General features: G+C 41.0%; 1 protein-coding gene across 1 annotated transcript; it reads right to left on the reverse strand.

Moving 5' to 3' along the window:
• Positions 1–3,960: 3,960 nt before the first annotated feature.
• On the reverse strand, positions 3,961–6,890 carry LOC139841674 (uncharacterized). Its single transcript, XM_071831878.1, has 4 exons — positions 6,594–6,890; positions 5,586–6,041; positions 5,064–5,438; positions 3,961–3,966 (listed from the first exon to the last, which is right to left on the reverse strand). Exons 1-4 carry the CDS (start codon positions 6,888–6,890, stop codon positions 3,961–3,963), a joined length of 1,134 nt encoding a protein of 377 aa, XP_071687979.1.
• Between the last annotated feature and the right edge of the window lie 13,559 nt (positions 6,891–20,449).

The raw sequence follows: 20,449 nt of genomic DNA on the forward strand, positions 1-20,449 counted from the left end.
TTACCACCTTTGGCGAGGTACACGTTGTGTGTACATTATCACGCGTGGTTGTGATTGGATGTTATAACCACAATGGCGAAGGGTTGATTTGTCGTGATGTGGATAACCCCGATGTGGTGGATTTTATAATCATGTGACCGTGGGTTTGAATTGGAGAAGTGGATCTCGTGTAGTTCGGATTCACGATGACACGTGTAGTTCGGTCATCTTATTGGAAATGAATCTCGTGTAGTTCGAATTCATGGTGACTCGTGTAGTTCGGTCATCTTATTGAGGTAGTAATCTCGTGTGGTTTCAGATTACTAAGGCTCGTGTAGTTTGGCCAACCTCGATGTTGTGAAGATAGTAATCTCGTGTGGTTTCGGATTACTAAGGCTCGTGTAGTTCGGCCAATCTTCATTGTGGTATTTTTGGTATTCGGTATTGGGTTAAGGGGTTAACCTTATTCGTTTATATATTGTTGTATATATTAATGTATTGTTGTGTTGTAGCTAACCCTCCGGGTGTAGCTTATTGGCATTGTTCACATCGTCGTTGGTGAACTTATACTTTGTTGATGTCTTTAGCTTGTTGCTTAGAGATCGTACGGTATGCTTAGTGTAGTTGCCTTATACATGGATTCTTCGGTATGCGGTATTTGTTTATTTGTGTGGCGTGTCCATTTTATACATATATATGTATGTAGTATATTTTCACTCACTAAGCGTTAGCTTACCCTCTCGTTGTTTACATTTTTATAGGTTCGCATGCTTGGCGGCTCGGGTGAGTTTGGGGGATTAGAGATCTTAGCTAGGTTGCTTTAGAAGATCTTGCTTTTGGACTCGATTAGGATTTGGGTAGTGTAGTCCCAAATCACCATGCTCGGTTTTGTGTAAACGTAACTAGTCGGGTCATAATGATTATAACCGGTTTACGAATTAATTAATGAACCATTGCATTGGGGAGTTCAAATTATTAAAGTATGGTTTAAGTTCATTGAACTTACTTTGGAAACAAATATGTTTTGGAAATTGTGTAATGGGACCTAAGGTATTATTTAACGCGTATTAAAAGGAAAAAAATTTTATGGGCCGGTTTTAATACGGGTTGGTTGTTACAAGTGGTATCAGAGCATGGTCTAAGGGATTTAGGTGACTTGAGATAGGTGCCTAGGCTTAGACTTTTGTGTGTGCTTAATTTGTTGCGGGACTTGTAGGATTATGGGTCGGAATGGGTTATAGTTAGTGCCTTGTTTGTAGGAGGACTAACGTTTATATTAATATGTGGATATTATTAATATGTGATTGCGTTGTGTTTTGTTTATGTTGCGGTTGCATATATCATCGAGCGAGACGGTTGTTGTACTAACGAGCCGATACGGCGTGTATGCGTAATAAGGACTTGCAAACCTTATTACGGGTGCAAATCGTGTCTAGCAAGTGATGTACGATGAGTGTTTAGCAAGATGGGGCAGTATTGTGTGTGCTTTATACGTTCTTGATCTAATCTCTTTGCATTCCTTAGAATGGCGATGGGAAACGGGATCGAGACGAACGATTTGGAGTTTAACGCTAGAGTTGCGGCTGTCGTTGCGGAGCAAATGAGCGCGTTTCGAGAAGAAATGGATAGAAAGTATTCCGAATTTCGGGGTAGTAGTGAAATGGAGCGTTGTCTTAAGAGCTTCATGAGGACTAAACCCCCGATGTATGATGGAAAATCGGATCCTTTGGTAAGCACAACTTGGATCTCGGATGTCGAAGGGTGTTTTCGTACTATTGAATGCCCTCCTGAGAAGAAGACGAGACTCGCTACTAGTTTGTTGCGGGGTAGGGCAAAGGATTGGTTGGATGGTAAGATTGATCTTGATCAATCCTTAATTGGCGATGTTACTTAATTACGGATTGAGTGCAATAAGATTATAATGGAGGATGGAATGTTTGATGATTATTTTGGGCCCCGATGATCGTCTTTCACTTTAACTATCAAGTGATCAACCACCCCGACCCGGTCTTGATTGTTAATTAGCATAATTCACCTTTGCGCGGTGTAAAAATCCCTTGGGCAAGATCACAAGTGGAAATTACAAAGACTTAGGCAAAATGGCAGAGAATCAACAACCTATAAATGAGAGGCCAAGCTCCCTATTTATAATATTTGGAATATCCGCGGTCTGCGAGTTAGTTAACTATCCGCGGAAACTCAGCGGATTAAACCGCGGTCTTACATTAATGCGAAAACATAACCGTTGTACTTACTTTCAGCGAATATTCCATAGCTTTGCATTATAATTCGCGTAGTTTTGCCTTTGGCCTTTAGCCAATAAAATATACATATACAATGCTATGTATATGATCAAGTCCCCCCAGTTTATTATGATACATATTCTGAAACAAATGTATCATGATAAACTCTAAAAATTCGCAGTTATCGCAGCCAATATTCGCATTGAGGAATTTCGCATTAACCTAGTTACCGTTATAGGAAAAAGTTACCGTTTTTATCCATTGCAGCCAATATTACCGTTTGAGTTGTCACAACGGTTAATTAACGCAATCAATTACCGTCCTTATTTCCCCTATATATATCGTGCCTCATAATCACTTAATTCTCCATCTGCTTTCCTCACCACAATTCGCAATTACATACCTTCACGCTTAACCCTTACGAATTCTTCAATCACAACCTCTCCACTTTAATTAAAAATGAAGATTGACGAAGTCGATCGCAAGGTGGACCCCAAGGGCTTGATTAACAAATTGCTAACTAGTCCGGAGGCTAAATCGGCGACATCCTCCGGTTGTCAAATCAAACAGGAGAAACAGGCCATTCCCCTTGTTGATTTGACGACAAAGTCACCGTCATCACAAACAGGCTCTGCAAAACGACCATTTCAAGCACCGCCATCAACGCAGAGAAAGAAGCACAAGCAAAGCACTCCTTTATACGATAATCCAGTCATAACGGATTATGAAGGAGGCCAGCAAACTGGTATGAATCAATCATGTTTAGCGCATATCATTTTATGAAATATGTACATTTATTGATATAACATTTGCATTTTTTGCAGGAGACTCGCCCTTCAACCCGGTGTTTCCTAGCCCAGATTCTGCGGCACAAATCACCGAGCTACTCCACACTCCCCTTGATTCTTATGGACTGCGGATTGACGGCCTATCCGGTTATACCTATGCATCTGCTACCGCTGCTCTGGATCAGCGTCAGCAAATGAAATTAGCAATTCCCTGCAAACTTCGCCGCGAATTCTCCAAACTCTCTGCGCTTGATGTGCACAACAGTTTTATTCAAAACTTCTACATGTGCTTCAACTCGGCATACGATATGATATGCCGGCAAGAACAATTTTTCAATGTGCTTGGAGCTGAACAGCAAAAGTACAATGCTGAGAGGATCAAGGCTGAAAACAGCGAGAAACGCTGTATTGACATCTCCTACGAGCTTACCGCAGCCAAAACCGCGGTAGATGAATTGAAACTACAGGTGTCTACTGCAGCTGACAAACAAAAGAATTTTGAAACCACAATCTCTTCATTGCAAGAGGAGGTTTCAAGGCTTACTGCAGAGAGAGACACCGCTGTGGCCGCAGCAGCTTCCGCGAAGCTTGAGTTCACGCAACTCCGACAACACCTACTGAAGTTTGCAAAAAAGGTTCTCAATTCACGTCCCGTTAATGTTCTGTTTTTCACTTATGCAGCTGCTTTACGACTGCGCGAGAGAGTACAGTTTCTGGATGAAATTGCTCCACATTGCACCATACCAGATCCACTACCTCCCGCCATTGGAGATCGCGTATGTTCACTTGCAGATGCACGCGAAGTAGCTGCTACTGCACAAGCAAGCTTAGCAGATATTCCAATCGACAAAGTTACTGCAATAATTCAACAAGATGATGCCACTTTAAAAGACATCTTTGAGCATGACTTATCTAAGCTAGAATAGAATATTGTAGAAATTAGCGCGCAGCTATCTCTGCGTAATTATCAATGAAACTTTATTTTTTATATTTGTTCGCGAGTACTCTTTATTTATATAGCGCTTTTATCAACAATATTCATAACACAAACTTGTCCTTTGCAATTTCCAGCTCTTATTATTGTGCACATAATAAGCGCGTACTTTTGCGAAACAATTTGTATGCGTATATGCGTATACGTTATGAATCTTCTAAGTCTGCCGAAACGATCCTTAGGCTATTAATTAGCATTGCGAAGCATCTAAATATTGGCAAGATCAAATATTTAGGATATATCACTCCTTTCGCAATAATTTGCATGCTAAAGTGTGCAATTTCATCACTTTGATTTTTAAACACTGCGAAATACTATAACATTATGAAACAGACTGCAAAACGTTTCATAACTATTCGCATTTCATATATAAGCTTTTCGCATACTTTTACAAGTGTTTATTTTTGAAATTTCGTCAAGTGTGATCAAGACTTCCAAAAAATTAAAAACAAGAACACTTAATAAGTACATTAGCCATATGCCTTGTATCCAATTTCGCACTTTATACATATATATCTGATAGTTTCCGCAAAACTATGCATAATATCGCTTTAACAAAATAGCATGCCATGCATTAGGTAAAGTTCACCCTTCCATATCTGCGAGCTTATATGATCCTGCCGCATTAATTGCCACAATCTGATAAGGTCCTTCCCAATTAGGACCCAATTTACCAGGCTTTTCTGCTCTGCTTGCTTCATTATTTCGCAGCACCCATTCACCTATAGCGAAGGATAAAGCACGCACTCTTTTATTATAATATTTAGCAATTTGATGTTTATTATTCGCTTCTCTGATAGCCGCCAGTAATCTCCGCTCTTCTATGAAATTGAGATTTTCGCTCAACGCAGCATCATTTGCTTCTTCATCAAAGTTAGCCATTCGATGTGTTGGTACCAGAATTTCTGCGGGGATTACTGCCTCAGAACCATACACCAAACTAAAAGGTGTTTCGCCTGTACTCTTTTTGAAAGTAGTGCGATGTGCCCATAATACATTGGGTAATTCATCTACCCAACCAGTTCGCCTTTCACATAACCTCTTTTTAATACTGCTGACAATATCGCGATTGGTTACTTTGCACAATCCATTGGCTTGCGGGTACGCCACTGAAGTAAACTTTTGTATTATATTTAAATCAGCGCACCATGTCTTAAAAGGGTCTTTCGCTATTTGTGTACCGTTATCACTAACCAATTCTCGCGGAATACCAAACCTGCAAACAATGTACTCCCAAACAAAATTTCGCACTTGCACACCAATAATAGTGCGGACCGCCTTAGCTTCAACCCATTTAGTAAAATAATCGAATGCGACAATCAGGAATTTGACATTGCCAGGCCCTGCAGGGAATGGTCCTACAATATCGATAGCCCATTTATTAAACGGCCACGTCGAATTAACAGGAATCATGTCATGCCACGGCATTCGGTTCTGCGGAGCATGCCTTTGGCAACTTTTACAACGTTTAACAATTTTCGCCACATCGCGGTATAGGGATGGCCAAAAGTATCCCATCCGCATAATTTTTGCTGCGATAGTTTTGTAACCTGAATGCAGTGCACAAGTACCGTTATGCACTTCTTCTACAATCATTTCTGCCTCGATTGGGCCAACACATCGCATCATTGGTCCGCAGTATGATTTGCGATATAAGATATCATCTTGAATGATATACATTGGCGCTCGCTCTCGCACTGAACGAGCTTCGCGACTATCCTCTGGCAAGATATTACTGCGGATATATTTTAGGATTGGCTCCATCCAGTTTGGCTGTTCTTCTGTAAGAGATGTGACCATCAAGTCACTTTCTATCGACTTACTTGGTAATTCTTTGACCCATACTTGCTTTTGAAAATGCGAAAAAGTTAAAGCGGCTAATTTGCTCAAAGCATCTGCTTTCTTATTTTGACTTCTTGGCACCTGCGCAAGTTCAAAATGCTCAAACCGCGCTACAGTTTCCTTTAATAGCTGCAAGTACTTTTGCATAGAAGGATCATGTGCTTCAAAAGATCCGCTAAACTGATTCGCTACTAGCTGTGAATCCGTAAATGCACGCAACTTAACAATATTCATTTTTCGCGCAATATTTAAGCCTGCGAGCAATGCCTCATACTCTGCCTCATTGTTTGTCACGTCAAAATTAAATCGCAGAGCCTAAGTGTGCTCCTCACCGCTTGAACTTGCCAAAAATAAACCCGCACCTGCACCTTCTGCACACGAAGCACCATCAGTAAATAAATCCCAAGTTTCGTCGTGTTCAGGTTATAGTGCGGTTCGCTCGTTAATCACCTCCAACTCTTCAGACAGTTCAGCGAGGTAATCCGCCATAACTTGTCCTTTTTCAGCGCTACGCGGAAGGTAAGATATTTGATAAGCACCTAATTCTACCGCCCATAATGCGAGTCTACCAGATATCTCTGGTTTTGTTAAGACTTGCCTGATTGGTAGATTAGTTAATACATGCACCGGATGCCCTTGAAAATATCTTCGTAGCCTTCGTGTTGTTAAAATGAGCGCATACACAAACTTTTCAATCGGCGCATAGTTTATTTCACTCCCCGTAAGAGCTTTGCTAACAAAATACACCGGCTTTTGTATTTTGTTCCTTTCTGCGATCAAAATTGATCCGAAAGCCTCGTTTGCCACAGAGATATAAAGATAAAGAACTTCGCCATGAATTGGCGCCGTTAATGTAGGCAAAGTTTTTAACAACTTTTTCATTTCTTGAAGCGCAGAATCTGCTTCACTGGACCAAACAAAATTCTTTTGTTTCAAACAACCTTTTAGGGTTTTGAAAAATGGAAACTGCCTTTCAGCGGCTTTAGACAAGAAACGAGTTAATGCGGCTAGTTTTTCTGTCAAACTTTGCACCTCTTTAACCATTTTTGGCGCAGTCATATTTTCTATGGCCGCGATCTTTTTTGGATTAGCTTGAATACCCTGTTCTGTAACAAGATACCCCAAAAATTTCCCTTCAGTTTCGCCAAAACTACATTTTAGCGGGTTAAGCTTCATGTTTATTTCTCACAACTTGTCAAATGTTTCGCGCATATCTTTAGCGATCCGCTCTTGCGTTGTGCTTTTGATGACTAAATCATCTACATAAGCTTCAAGATTACGCCATATTTGCTTGTCAAACGCAGTATCAATCAACCGTTGATATGTCGCACCTGCATTGATTAAACCAAATGGCATCATTATATAGCAATATATGCCCTTGCCCGTATGAAATGCGGTTTTATCTGCGTCTTCTTGCGCCATAGGAATCTGGTGATAACCTCTTGCCGCATCTAGAAAACATTTATATGGGAAAGCATGCAAAGATTCCACTTTTAAATCAATTTCTGGAAGCAGATTGTTATCTTTGGGGCACGCTTTATTCAAATCTTTGTAATCAATACACATTCTCCAGGAACCATCGGGTTTTTTCACCAACACTGGATTCGCAATCCAAGATTGGTATTGGACTTCGCGCAAAATTCCAGCTCACACCAATTTTGTGACTTCTTCACACAGCCATGTTACGCGTTCTGGAGCCATACCCCTTCGCTTTTGCACTACAGGCTTTAGAGCTGGATTTACATTGAGCCTGTGTTCCGCAATATGACGCGGAACACCAGTCATATCGTTTTCGCACCAGGCAAAAACATCCATATACTTGACAAGTAATTGTACAATTTGCTTCCTAGTATCTGCGCTAACATTGCGTCATACTTTGATTTTCTGCTCTGGATATGCGGGATTAATTATTTCCATAGCATCCGCACCATCAACAGGTTTTTGCCCTGCGGTTTTTACGTTAACAGCTGCAAAAATAGGCATAATGCTCATTGAACATATTGTGGCGACTCCCTTATATGTTGGAAACTTAATCATGCCATGAATTGTGGATGGGACAATTCTAAATTTACTTATAGCGGTTCTTCCCAGCAGCATGTTATAGCGAGAAGAGGATCGCATAACATAAAAATCTAACTGCACTTGTCGGACCAAAACGTCATCATTTACATCGGCTAGCTCGATGTTTAGTGGCATAACACCTATAGGTAATGAAGATTCTCCTGCAAAACCGGTTAGCGAAACCGCGGTTGTTTGCAGGTACATTTTAATACTTTCTGGCAGTTGAGCGAAACATTGTTCGTAAATAATATCGACGCTACTGCCGTTATCGACATGGACTTTCATGACTGTGATGTCAGCTTCCGCGATTTTGCACGATACCACTATCCGCATTTTAGAGAAATCATCGCTCTGCATGTTCGGGAAACTAATTGGCACAAATTGCCAATTATGATACATTTTAGCGGACTTTCGCTTTTTTCCTCTTTTTTGGGCATTCGCTCGCACAGCGACCACTACATCACTATTATTTCCAATATTACTCATTATTCTAAGCAATCAAGCAATTCACCGCCGATTTTAGATGGATGCACCTGCAAATCATCACAACAAAAACACGATTGAAATTAAACCGTCGATTTAATTGTTTGATGGCACAAAACAAAAAATTTTCAGTTTAATTTGTAAAAGGTGTCCCACGGATGGTGCCAATTGATCAATCCTTAATTAGCGATGTTACTTAATTACGGATTGAGTGCAATAAGATTATAATGGAGGATGGAATGTTTGATGATTATTTTAGGCCCCGATGATCGTCTTTCACTTTTACTATCAAGTGATCAACCACCCCGACCCGGTCTTGATTGTTAATTAGCATAATTCACCTTTGCGCGGTGTAAAAATCCCTTGGGCAAGATCACAAGTGGAAATTAAAAAGGCTTAGGCAAATGGCAGAGAATCAACAACCTATAAATGAGAGGCCAAGCTCCCTATTTATAATATTTGGAATATCCGCGGTCTGCGAGTTAGTTAATTATCCGCGAAAACTCAGTGGATTAAACCGCGGTCTTACATTAATGCGAAAATATAACCGCTGTACTTACTTTCAGCGAATATTCCATAGCTTTGCATTATAATTCGCATAGTTTTGCCTTTGGCCTTTAGCCAATAAAATATACATATACAATGCTATGTATATGATCAGATCTTGTCGGTGGTGAGCCATTTATGGCGTTATCATGGGACAAGTTTAACGAGGAATTCTTCGAGGAGTTCCGGACTTCAGCCGATTTGTGAGAGTTGCGTAATGAGTTGCGAAATTTGCGACAAGGATCTATGGATTTGAATACTCTCAAGACGACCTTTATGGCGAAGGCTTGTTTTTGCTTGGAGTATTTGGGGAATGATCGTTTGTTGATGGGGGATTTCTATCGGACCTTGAATGATGACTTGAAGAGTAAATTAGCCGGGGTCAAGCGAAATCATTTGCGGAATTATTCTCCTTGGCTAGAGGTTTCGAGTCGTATTCACGATCCAAGAAGGGTGAACCTTCAAGTGAAAGAAGGGTTATTTCTTATGGTGCTCCAAGTAAGAGGACTAAGGGTCCGAGTGTGAGCACGGGTGGTACACGGACAGGTATATTGGATGCTAGTACATCTAGGTGTTACAATTGTGGCATGAGGGGTCACAAGTCTTGGGAATGTCCGGTACCAAAGGTTGATGGCATGGTGTGCTTCAATTGCCAAAAAGAAGGACATCGTAAGTCGGAATGTCCCAAGTTAGCGGGGACGGGTGCGGCAAGGAGACGTTAAGGTACGTTTCGTTTTAATAAATTTGTCCTTTGATTATTTATTAAGTGCCGTTTGAGTTGATTAAATGCCTTGTGTTGTGCATACTGTTGTTATGGGTGACGTTCCTAATGGTAGTACCCTATGGTGATGTTTGATTGTTGGGCGAAGGGCGTAAGACTTGGTGCAACCAAGCATTCCTTAGTATTTGGGAAATGTTTTTACCAAGCCATGAAAATGGGTTTTGGCATTCGATTGTTATGTGCATGTTCGCTTGTGTGTTGAAGTTGATGAACCATGAGGTTCGGCGGGTGGGATGAAACCCTTGAAATTGAGTGTTTTGGACCTCGATGTATGTTGGTAAGGGAGTCTACATGACGCAACATTAGCTGCCTCTTTTATACCTACTAGCATGGTGTTCGACTCCGATTATGTTGTGGTTACATTGTACTTAGGATACCGAAGTGAAACCCTTAGGTACATGAGTGACTAGGTGGAAGTTGACAAACTAAAGCAATTGGATGATTGCGAGGGTATGGTTTGTGTAATTGGTGGTACACTTTTCGTTCGAAGTGTTTAAGGATTGATTGAAGTCCTTGGTATGCTCAAGGTTGGAGCAAGATATGGTGATGGGTTGTGTGAACCGTCTACCTTTGGTAGCATTGTATGGTGTACAAGATGCGGTTATGGAACGTAGTTCCAAGTGGGGGAGTTACACTCCCGCACGAGGAGGTTTTAGTGTGAGAATTCGAATAATGCTTATGGTAGATCCGAAACTTGTGTTGGGACCTAGTTTTGGTCGATTTGTGGTAGAGTACAATTTCAGTTAAATTTTACTTATGAGTTTGGATTTAAATTATCACCGAGGTGGTAATGTGGTAAATCTCGTTGAGAGATAATGGACCCGTTTGGCGAGCAGGGTGAAATCCCTCGGTTAAGAGATGTGTGGGTGTCGGTTCTCTTTTGGAAAATTGTTGTTTTGTGCCTATGTTTAATATAGGTGGTTCTTGCTCGATTTTGTGAATGGTTAGTGGTATCCGTTAGGATTCACTATGGCGTAGTAGAGCGCGATGTTACGCTACTCGTTGTTCGAGGCCAAAAGGGCATTGATTGGTGAAGCATGACCTTGGGGGTCCGCTGACTTCATCATGGGATTATATTGGTGAAGCATGACCTTCGGGGTCCGCTGACATCATCAAGGGAGTAGTGTTATATCGGCATGGTATAACATTATCGGGAAATGCGAGTACCGGTGGGAAATGCGAGTACCATTCCTGTGTTGAGTTTGTGGATCGCGTGTGTTTTCGGATTCACGATGACGCGTGTGGTTTCGGTCATCTTATTATGGAAGTGAGTCACGTGTAGTTCGGATTCACCAATGACTCGTGTGGTTTCAGTCATTGTTTTGAGAAGTGAGTCTCGTGTAGTTCGGATTCACTAAGGCGCGTGTAGTTCGGCCAATCCCGATTGTTGTTGAGGTGAAGGTAGTGAGTCGCGTGTAGTTCGGATTCACTAAGGCGCGTGTAGTTTTCGGCCAGCCTTCATGTTGTGTGATCTATCAGTTATTTTATACACCGATGGTGGGGTCGTAAGGACCATGATGTTTGATCTATTGGTTATGGTGGGGTCGCGAGGACCATGTTGTGCGATTAGTGATGTGATAGCCGTGTTTCGCTCACATGTTGTTACGGGTGTGACAATAGTCGATCCTGTACACCTTGGGATTTGCTTTGCCATAATCGTCGTGCGCTATCGGTTTTAGCCGTTTGTTGTTATGTTGCGGTAGTTGCGTATTGGTCGTGTTGCGCACTACAAGGGATGTTAAGTGGTAAGTGTTATCCGTTAGATTTCACTTTTATTTTGTCTCCATCGGTTAGATGGTTGACTTCAGTTTGGGACGTGGTTACTTTTAGCATTGTACTTGATATGGTACGCTAAAGGGTTGATATCTCGGTACGAGATTGGTGGAGTTTTTCCCGATATGAGGGATTGAGCAAGTTTTAGTGCTCGGATTTGTGGACTTGATAAATCGCGAATGACGATTTAGTTGTTAAAGGTAACTCTTTGAGGAGAGTCGCCTAGAGGAGTTGGAAGAATACGTGGCGATTTTGCGTATTCTAAGTGATCGTTATAGACTTCGGATGATTGTGTGTATTGGACGTCTCGGGATGCGTGCAAGTGTGTATTTAGTTAATGGATTAACCTTTGGGTTAATGAGTGATGTGGTGGAAGTCGGATTAGAACGATTGTTTGGGAACCATAGCGTGTAGGTCCGGATTGGTTAAGTGACTATGATCATGAGGACGTGATCGAATCTAAGTGGGGGGGAGTTGTAACACCCTGTTTTTTCCCATACATGATTTACAGGTGTATCGCGTATGTACGATAGGTGTATGAAGGAATTGAGACATGTTCGTGCGTTAAAGTTCTTGTATGCGAAAAGTGATTGGACCAAGTTAAAGGTCGCGGCGCGGAGGTATGGGTCGCGGGGCGTCATTATAAACAAATCAAGATCAGGAGGCATGGTAAGGAAGGCACCAGACCATGCCTTGGGTCGCGGCGCGATTGAAAGGGCCGCGGCACGGCATTTAGCTGATTTCAATTCCAGGAGGCATGTTAAGAAAACCACCAGAATATGTTATGGGTCGCGGCGCGACGATTGAGGCCGCGGCGCGGCATTCTGGGCGAGCTGGTACCAGATTTGTAATTTTAAATAAGGTTCAAGGTCATTGTGGTCTTTTTGCGTGTGAGCCAGATTTGAGATCTTAATCTCATCCACCCATTTCATTTCCTTATTTTCTTTTTCCTTTTCTTTTCATTTTCCTCTCTAAAACTCAAACACCCCAATTGATTCAAAGGGATTTTTGGAAAGGAAGAAGCGGGTTTTGATCTTTGGCATAGTTGATAAGTTTGTTCTCCTCGTTCTTAGCTACAAGGTGATACTAGCGGTAAGCTCTAACTCCGAATTTCATTTTCATGTTCATCATTCAAATTTGAGGGCTTTTGGCTTGTATGTTCATAGATGGAACCCATTTAGTTGTTAATTGAAGATTAACACCAAGATTCGGGTTTATTGTTGTTATTTGCGGGTTTTGGGTTTGGTGAAAAAGTGTAAGTTTGTAAGACTTGCAAATGGGTGTAATCACTAGTATTTAGTGATTATTGAGGTGTTGGAAGTCTTTAGGGTTCACGTGGTTGACTAATTTTGATTAGAGTCAAAATTAGGGTTGGTGATGATTATGACCCAATTGTCGATTTAATAAGGTTTATAAACTTAAAATGGATTAAGTTGAAGTATAAACCCGAGTTAAATAAGTTTTGGTGTCAAAACTTGTTCATGGCGAAATGTTGACTTCTTATGGGTCAAGTTAGGGTTTATGGGCGATTTTGAGAACGATAAGTGTTTAACACTTGTGTTCGGGTTTAATTGGCATATTAGGACCATTTCACTTGCGTTAGTGAATGTTGGTTAGTTTGGGTGCGGTTCGTGCTTAAAAGTGCATTTGGGTCGAAATTGCACTAAGATTCGAATTGGGTTGGTTTGTAAATCCTCCCTAATTGTGTTGTTGTATTGTGATAATGGAATAGGTACATTCCATCGGCAAGTTGCGGATTATTCGGTGGCATTCATCAAGGCGACAAGGTGAGTGTTAATATCCTATGTGCATATGTATGTGTAGGATGGGTGCGGGCTGGGTGAAGTGATTCTCGACTATAGAGCTCTCTTCACATATAGGTGGATTTGATGGACTTTTGTATGAGTCCAATTGGCACGGTTGTGCGTTTTGGTTGACCAACTTTGGCGAGGTACACATTGTGTGTACGTTATCACGCGTGGTTGTGATTGGATGTTATAACCCCATTGGCGAAGGGTTCATTTGTCGTGATGTGGATAACCCTGATGTGGTGGATTTTATAATCCCGTGACCGTGGGTTTGAATTGGAGAAGTAGATCTCGTGTAGTTCGGATTCACGATTACGCGTGTATTTCAGTCATCTTATTGGAAATGAATCTCGTGTAGTTCGGATTCATGGTGACTCGTGTAGTTCGGTCATCTTATTGAGGTAGTAATCTCGTGTGGTTTCGGATTACTAAGGCTCGTGTAGTTCGGCCAACCTCGATGTTGTGAAGATAGTAATCTCGTGTGGTTTCGGATTACTAAGGCTCGTGTAGTTCGGCCAATCTTCATTGTGGTGTGTTTGGTATTCGGTATTGGGTTAAGGGGTTAACCTTATTCGTTTATATATTGTTATATATATTAATGTATTGTTGTGTTGTAGCTAACCCTCCGGGTGTAGCTTATTGGCATTGTTCACATCGTCGTTGGTGAACTTATACTTTGTTGATGTCTTTAGCTTGTTGCTAAGAGATCGTACGGTATGCTTAGTGTAGTTGCCTTATGCATGGATGCTTCAGTATACGGTATTTGTTTATTTGTGTGGCGTGTCCATTTTATACATATATATGTATGTAGTATATTTTCACTCACTAAGCGTTAGCTTACCCTCTCGTTGTTTACATTTTTATAGGTTCGCATGCTTGGCAGCTCGGGTGAGTTTGGGGGATTAGAGATCTTGGCTAGGTTGCTTTAGAAGATCTTGATTTTGGACTCGATTAGGATTTGGGTAGCGTAGTCCCAAATCACCATGCTCAGTTTTGTGTAAACGTAACTAGTCAGGTCATAATGATTATAACCGGTTTACGATTTAATTAATGAACCATTGCATTAGGGAGTTTAAATTATTAAAGTATGTTTTAAGTTCATTGAACTTACTTTGGTAACAAATATGTTTTGGAAATTGTGTAATGGGACCTAAGGTATTATTTAACGTGTATTAAAAGGAAAAATTTTTATGGGCCGGTTTTAATACGGGTTGGGTTGTTACAAAATCCCTCACGGATAATATGGAATCTCTAGCCAAAAAACTCGAAGAATTGAAGACACAACCGCAGCAGGTTAATCACGCTCAGGCCTGTACAAACTGTACAAACTCGCAACCTATTGAAGATTACTAAGTTGAGTACAATAACCCTGACGGATCAGTCTATTACGTCCAATACCCTGCCCATCCGCAAAATTCTGGATATAACCAAACCAGGAATAACCAGTTTTAAAGGAACAACCAACTGTTCCAACCTTGTTTCTGACAACCACCTTACTCTCAACAGCAATTAACATACGATCAACCATTACCTCTGTTAACACCTATTTCCTTATAAAGTAAGGCTTAGTATGTCAACACAATACTAGAAGTTATCTAGCTTTAGGAGGGTGGAGTGTTGCCGATTGATGTTTACTCTTGGGAAATAATCCCTGCAGACCCGGTTCACAAGTATAGAAACTTGTGGGGTGGCTTAATCAATCTGTCATCCACAGAGCGTAAAACTGCTAGCCGGATGACTTCTAGTGAGAGAAAGTAGAGAGAGAAAGAGAAGTGAAGTCCCAGCTCTTAAATTTGTCAGAATGTCTGAACTGTGTAAAATGACGACCCAAGGGGTCTATTTATAGTGTCAGATCCACCAGATTGCTTGGGGACACGTGTCATATGATGATACGTTCTGTTATTCGTGATCTGAAATTTATACTGAAGGTGCCATTCTCGGGCCAGGGCTTACGCGCTAGGCGGCCTTCAGGGCTTACACATGACGGAGCAGCCTGTACAGCGGAGAACGCTGGACGGACAATCTCATAAAACTGTTGTTCTCAGTGCTTCTGATGGTAATTTTATGCAACCATTATGCATTTTATGTGTGTATACGATAGGATACACCATTAAGTCCCCCCAGTTTAATGACTTAAGCATTTGAAAAATGATTAAGTTATTAAACTTTTGATAACGCATGCCAACCCAGCCTATTCATTGCCCACTTGCATTGGGGAAAACATTATAGGCATTAAATGCAGACGAATTTTACTGACGCTGTTATGATTAATTTTGCACAGTTGAGATCCTCCACGCGCCTCCAGCTGTAAAAAAATGTTATTTTGTACTCCACGTTTAAACTCACCCGTACACGTGTCTTAATCGTGGCCACAAAAATTGCATCGATGAACTCCTATATAAACTGTCATAACCCTTTTACATTCACTTTTTTACCTTTGCTAAGATCTGAAAAGCATATTTCTCCCTAAATCTTCATCGCATTCTTCAATTTTCAACTTTTTAAGGTTTAGCATCTTCCAAGGTCAGTTATACTTCATCCTTCTGCTATTTTCTTCTTGTTGATATCTTTTTACTGTATTATCATGGCTTCCACTCCGAGTACTGGACAAGAACACGCAAAGCCTTCTTCATCAAATACCGCTGACATTCTAGAAGTTAGCACGATGGCTTCATCACTGACAAGTGAATACTTAGATGGTTTAAAGATTTCCTTCTACCATCTTAATCAATACAACCCTGTTCTTCCTACCAACAAACAAACTGCTGACAACCCGCCTAATGGAAAAATTACTTTATATGCCTTACAAATTACCCATGGCAACCTCCGTGTTCCCCTTACTAACTTTCTCCTTCACCTTCTTAGATATTATAAGGCCTGGCTTAGTCAAATGCATCCCTATGGCCTTCAAAAAATCATCCTTTTTAAAATGTATTGCAATGCAATTAATATAAAGCCTCGTATTAAAGTTTTTATCTCTTTGTTTAGAATTCGCACAATTTGTGACTGCTGGCTTACTATTGATATTAAGTGAAATACTCATTTTGTTGATACAAATAGAGTATCAAACTTGAAGGACTGGAAAAGTCCATTTTTCTTTGTTGATGAGACTGTTATTCCGGAGGAGTTCTCCGTTGTCCGGGAATGGGGTGCTATTGATACTGGTGTAGGAAAGGGTGTTAAGATTTCTGCCGCAGAGCAGCGAATAGTAAATAACTTGAAAGAGCTCCGCCTTCCGCCCAGATCATACGACAGGTATGAGGGAATTCTTGTGATGTGCAAAGTGAGTCAAGAATGGCCGAGCACTTCTGTGCCAGTACTCCGTGAGAAAAACCAGGGTAGGATGTGATATGATCATCCTATTATATATATAAATGCGTGTCTATTGTTTGTCATGTTTGCTTATATTGCTGTTCATGTTTAATTTTTGCAGCCAACTCCGTGATGCAGGTTCGTTCTGCTCTTTTATCCGTTGATCTTGATGATGAAGTGGAGGTCACTGCTCATGACAAAACTGCGGAAGAGCTAGAGGCAGAGAGAGCGGCAGCTACGGCTAAAGCTGTTGCTGATGCTGCTGCTGCTGAAAAGGGGGAAGAAATCGTTGTTAGCAGCTCAGATAGTGAGTCCGGGTCTGAACAGACAGACACTGAGCGGACAGCGGATGACACAACCACCGCCGAGCAGCAGACATCAGGCTCGGTTGACATCATGGGCGAAACAAACCCCACTCCTCCTCCAACCCAAAAGACAAAGAAGAAGAGCATAGGCTCTAAGAGGGCGAAGAGTACAGAGGGGAACCAACAGCAGAAACGTAGAAGAAGTATGTCCATTCTACTTTTTCTTAATAATGCACATGTTTTTGCTTATAACTGTTATATTTGTTCATAATGCTAATTTGTTCTTGTTAGTGATTTTAGCAGAATCTGATGATAGCCAAGGGAAGGCTACTGGGGGCGGTGAGCGGAGGCCGGAGGATAACCTTGAAGGTGAAGGTGATAAGGGTCTGAAAACTCCTGACCCAAACTTTACTCCTTTTAATGAATCTGAATTCCATGATTCAAGGATGGAGGACGACGCCTCCTATCATTCTCCACCTCATAGATCTACTATGCTTCCGATCACCTCATCCAATGTACAAGAGCCATCAGTTCCTACTCATGTTAGTACGTTGCAGGCACTCATTGATTATTCTGCTACTAAGAGCAAAGGTTTTGCAACTGCTCTTAAGGTATTAACGATTAAATCATCTGTATTCCTGTACTTGCAATTTATTTATGTAATCTTGCAATATTTAATCATAATATTTTGCCGTTGCAGGGTTGTGCTATCCCTGAGTTGAAACCTCATTTAATCGCTCTTCATTCTGAACAACTCAGGGAATCAACTGCTGCAGCTTACTTGCTGCTAACCAATCACCTGGAGTCCGTCCTGCAACTGCAGGAGCAGCAGGAATCCATCCTTGCCTTGTCCCGTAAAGAAATTACTGAAGGTGCAAATGTTCGTAAGAAGTCTATGGATGCTGAGCGTGCCTTAAATGCTGCTCAGGCAACGAAAAAAGCTAAGGAGACTGAGCTAAAAAAATGCTCTAGATGCTGCTACTGCCCTTCAAGAGGAGAAAGACAAGTTGGTGGATGCTGAGAAGAAAAGGGTTGAGGAGGAGTAGTTGAAGATTGCTGAGTTGGAAAAGCAGCTATCTGCAGAAAGGGAAAAGTCTGCTGGGCTTCTCCGGAGGGCGGAGAAGGGTGAGAGCAACTTTGCCGAGCTTAAGAAGGGAATACCGGGTGTGATAGCGAAAGTGATGGGATCCAAACTTATAGGGGATCCTTATAATGATTATGTTGATGCTGTTCGCACCCATTGCATTACTGATGTGACAAGCAAGTTGATCAAATGCTTTGCTCCAAACCAGACCCTTCCTGCTGCTATTACCAACCTAATGCCTCCTGGAACCTCAAAAAAGGTTGATGAAGCTAAGGATAAACTTGTTAATCTGAAGATAAATGTGTATGACGATGTATGCAGCAGGGAGGAGGCATCTGCTCAGGATGTGTTAAGTGTGGAATTTGCAAAAGTTGTGTAATTTTTTATGAACAATACTTGTAATAAACTTTTTATTGCTTTTGATGCCATATACATACTGTTTCTATTGCAATAACTATGTGTGTTTTCATGCTTGCTTCAAATATTTTGATGTTTAATGCTTAAAACAAATCTGCTATGCACCTAAGCACATATGTACAATTGTGTGCTGTAAAACATACTGAAAAATTGCTTGAAGTAATTCGTATGCAGATGTCTTGCAATGTCAATTTCTACTGAGTGAATAACATATCAAATATTGTTTAACATTACTTGTGCCTTCATATAATTAATAGGACTTTTGAAGTCCATTATACGCTTTCCGTCATAAAATTAATGAGGAACAGTTATGAAGTATTTTCAAAGAATGATTATAAAATAATCTTTCCGTCGTAAAACCTTCCGTCTTAAAGTATATAAGGAAGGATTGTTTAACATTACTTGAAGGTTGATTGTGAGTTAGTAACCTTACCGGCATACGCCTTCCGTCATATAGTATATGAGGAAGAATTGCTAAATATTTTTGCCTTCATATAAAATATAGAACTTCGTTCTGTGAAGTAAGTTTTTTATAATGTTTATCATGACAAGTATCTGAGTTTTGTATCATGCCTCGGTGCGTTCTAGTAAAACTTAAATGTTTTCTAGCCGATCCCTTGTGCCTTTTGCTGGCTGGCACAAAAGCTTCCGCCATCGGAGGTATAAGAATACACTCCTTCTGTGGTCAGGATATAAATGCAATGTTCTACATTTGTCACGGGTAGCACTTTGTTTAAGAAAAATATAAAATTTATTGATCAGTACTGAGTAATACATAAACGATTGATGACGAATTTAGGTGGATCAAGCCTAATTAGTACATCATGAATGTTTAGTGTATGCTTATTGCGAATACATGCACTGTAAAAATGACCACAATGGTCTACAGTAAATTGATACACATTGCTTTTCAGAAAATGCTAACAAACTGTGTTTATTGAAATGATAAATTCTGCTCTTGATAAAAATGCTAACAAATTGCTTCTTCACATGCCGAGCGCCCAGCGCTGTCCGACCCAAACACTTGATTATGGAATGAAAAAGTTCTGAACCTCATCTTCCCTAAACAACTGATTTCTCCTCCTCTTATTCATATTGCCTTCTGGTATGTTTGCAAATGTGGATCGTTCCCTTGTTGGTGCTACATACTGTGAGTGTATGGCGGCTACTCCGTTAGGAGTTGGGAATCTGATCTCTGCATGGGCCGTTGATGTTATCGCTCCAAATTTTGCTAACGCTGCCCGTCCAAAAAGGACATTGAATCGAGAATTGCCATCCAAGATAGTGAAATCGATTGTTTCTGTTCTCATTAGTGGAAATGTTCCCAAAACAACTTCCAAACAAATTTGCCCCATGGCATTTACCGGTGCTCCCGTTAATCCTGAAACCTTCAAACTCGTCCTCTTAGCTCTGTCCTGCACATGCCCTGGAAAAGCCTTGAAACAATGCCAATAAATGATGTCAGCCTCACTGCCTGTATCTGTGTAAATATGACTGATGAACTTGTTTGCAATTTCTGCTGAAATGACCACTGGCTGAACGGACAAAGCCCAATTTTGAATTGGTTGAAAAATAATTGGAGCATATCTCCAGCAATCAACATTGTTATCCGACTGCTCACCGTCCTCATAGTGACTTCCATTCAACCACACCATTTTGATTACAACATCTGGAGTTGACTCACGCTCCGTGATCCGATTTCCGTACTGGTTTCTATTATCTCCTCCGCCATGCTCTTCCCTTCTTCTGTTATCTCCTCGACGACCTCTTCCACCATCATTCTTTTGCCATCCAAATTTCCTGTGAGGATCATTCCTCCTATATTGTTTGCCTGGCAACAAGTGGTTTAACTCTCCTGCTTTGATCTTTGTGATGATCTCTCTCATCAGGGATTTGCAATTATCTGTATCATGACCCCATGCTTCATGAAAATCACACCATAGTTCACTTTTTGGACCTTCTCTTTCTTCCATGGGTGCCAGCAGATTGAAAGTGGTCCAAATTGGTTCAGTGAAAAGAATCTCTTTTGGAGT

Source organism: Rutidosis leptorrhynchoides, chromosome 4 (assembly GCF_046630445.1).
Source record: "Rutidosis leptorrhynchoides isolate AG116_Rl617_1_P2 chromosome 4, CSIRO_AGI_Rlap_v1, whole genome shotgun sequence".
NCBI lineage: Eukaryota > Viridiplantae > Streptophyta > Magnoliopsida > Asterales > Asteraceae > Rutidosis > Rutidosis leptorrhynchoides.

What these genes read in the sequence shown, in the direction of transcription:
- LOC139841674 (XM_071831878.1), bottom strand. Translation starts at nt 6,890, where the DNA reads ATGGTTAAAGAGGTGCAAAGTTTGACAGAAAAACTAGCCGCATTAACT. An exon ending in GGAACAAAATACAAAAGCCG is followed by an intron (nt 6,042 to 6,593) that starts GTGTATTTTGTT and finishes ACGGATTCACAG; the next exon opens with CTAGTAGCGAATCAGTTTAG. An exon ending in CAGAAATGATTGTAGAAGAA is followed by an intron (nt 5,439 to 5,585) that starts GTGCATAACGGT and finishes CATGCTCCGCAG; the next exon opens with AACCGAATGCCGTGGCATGA.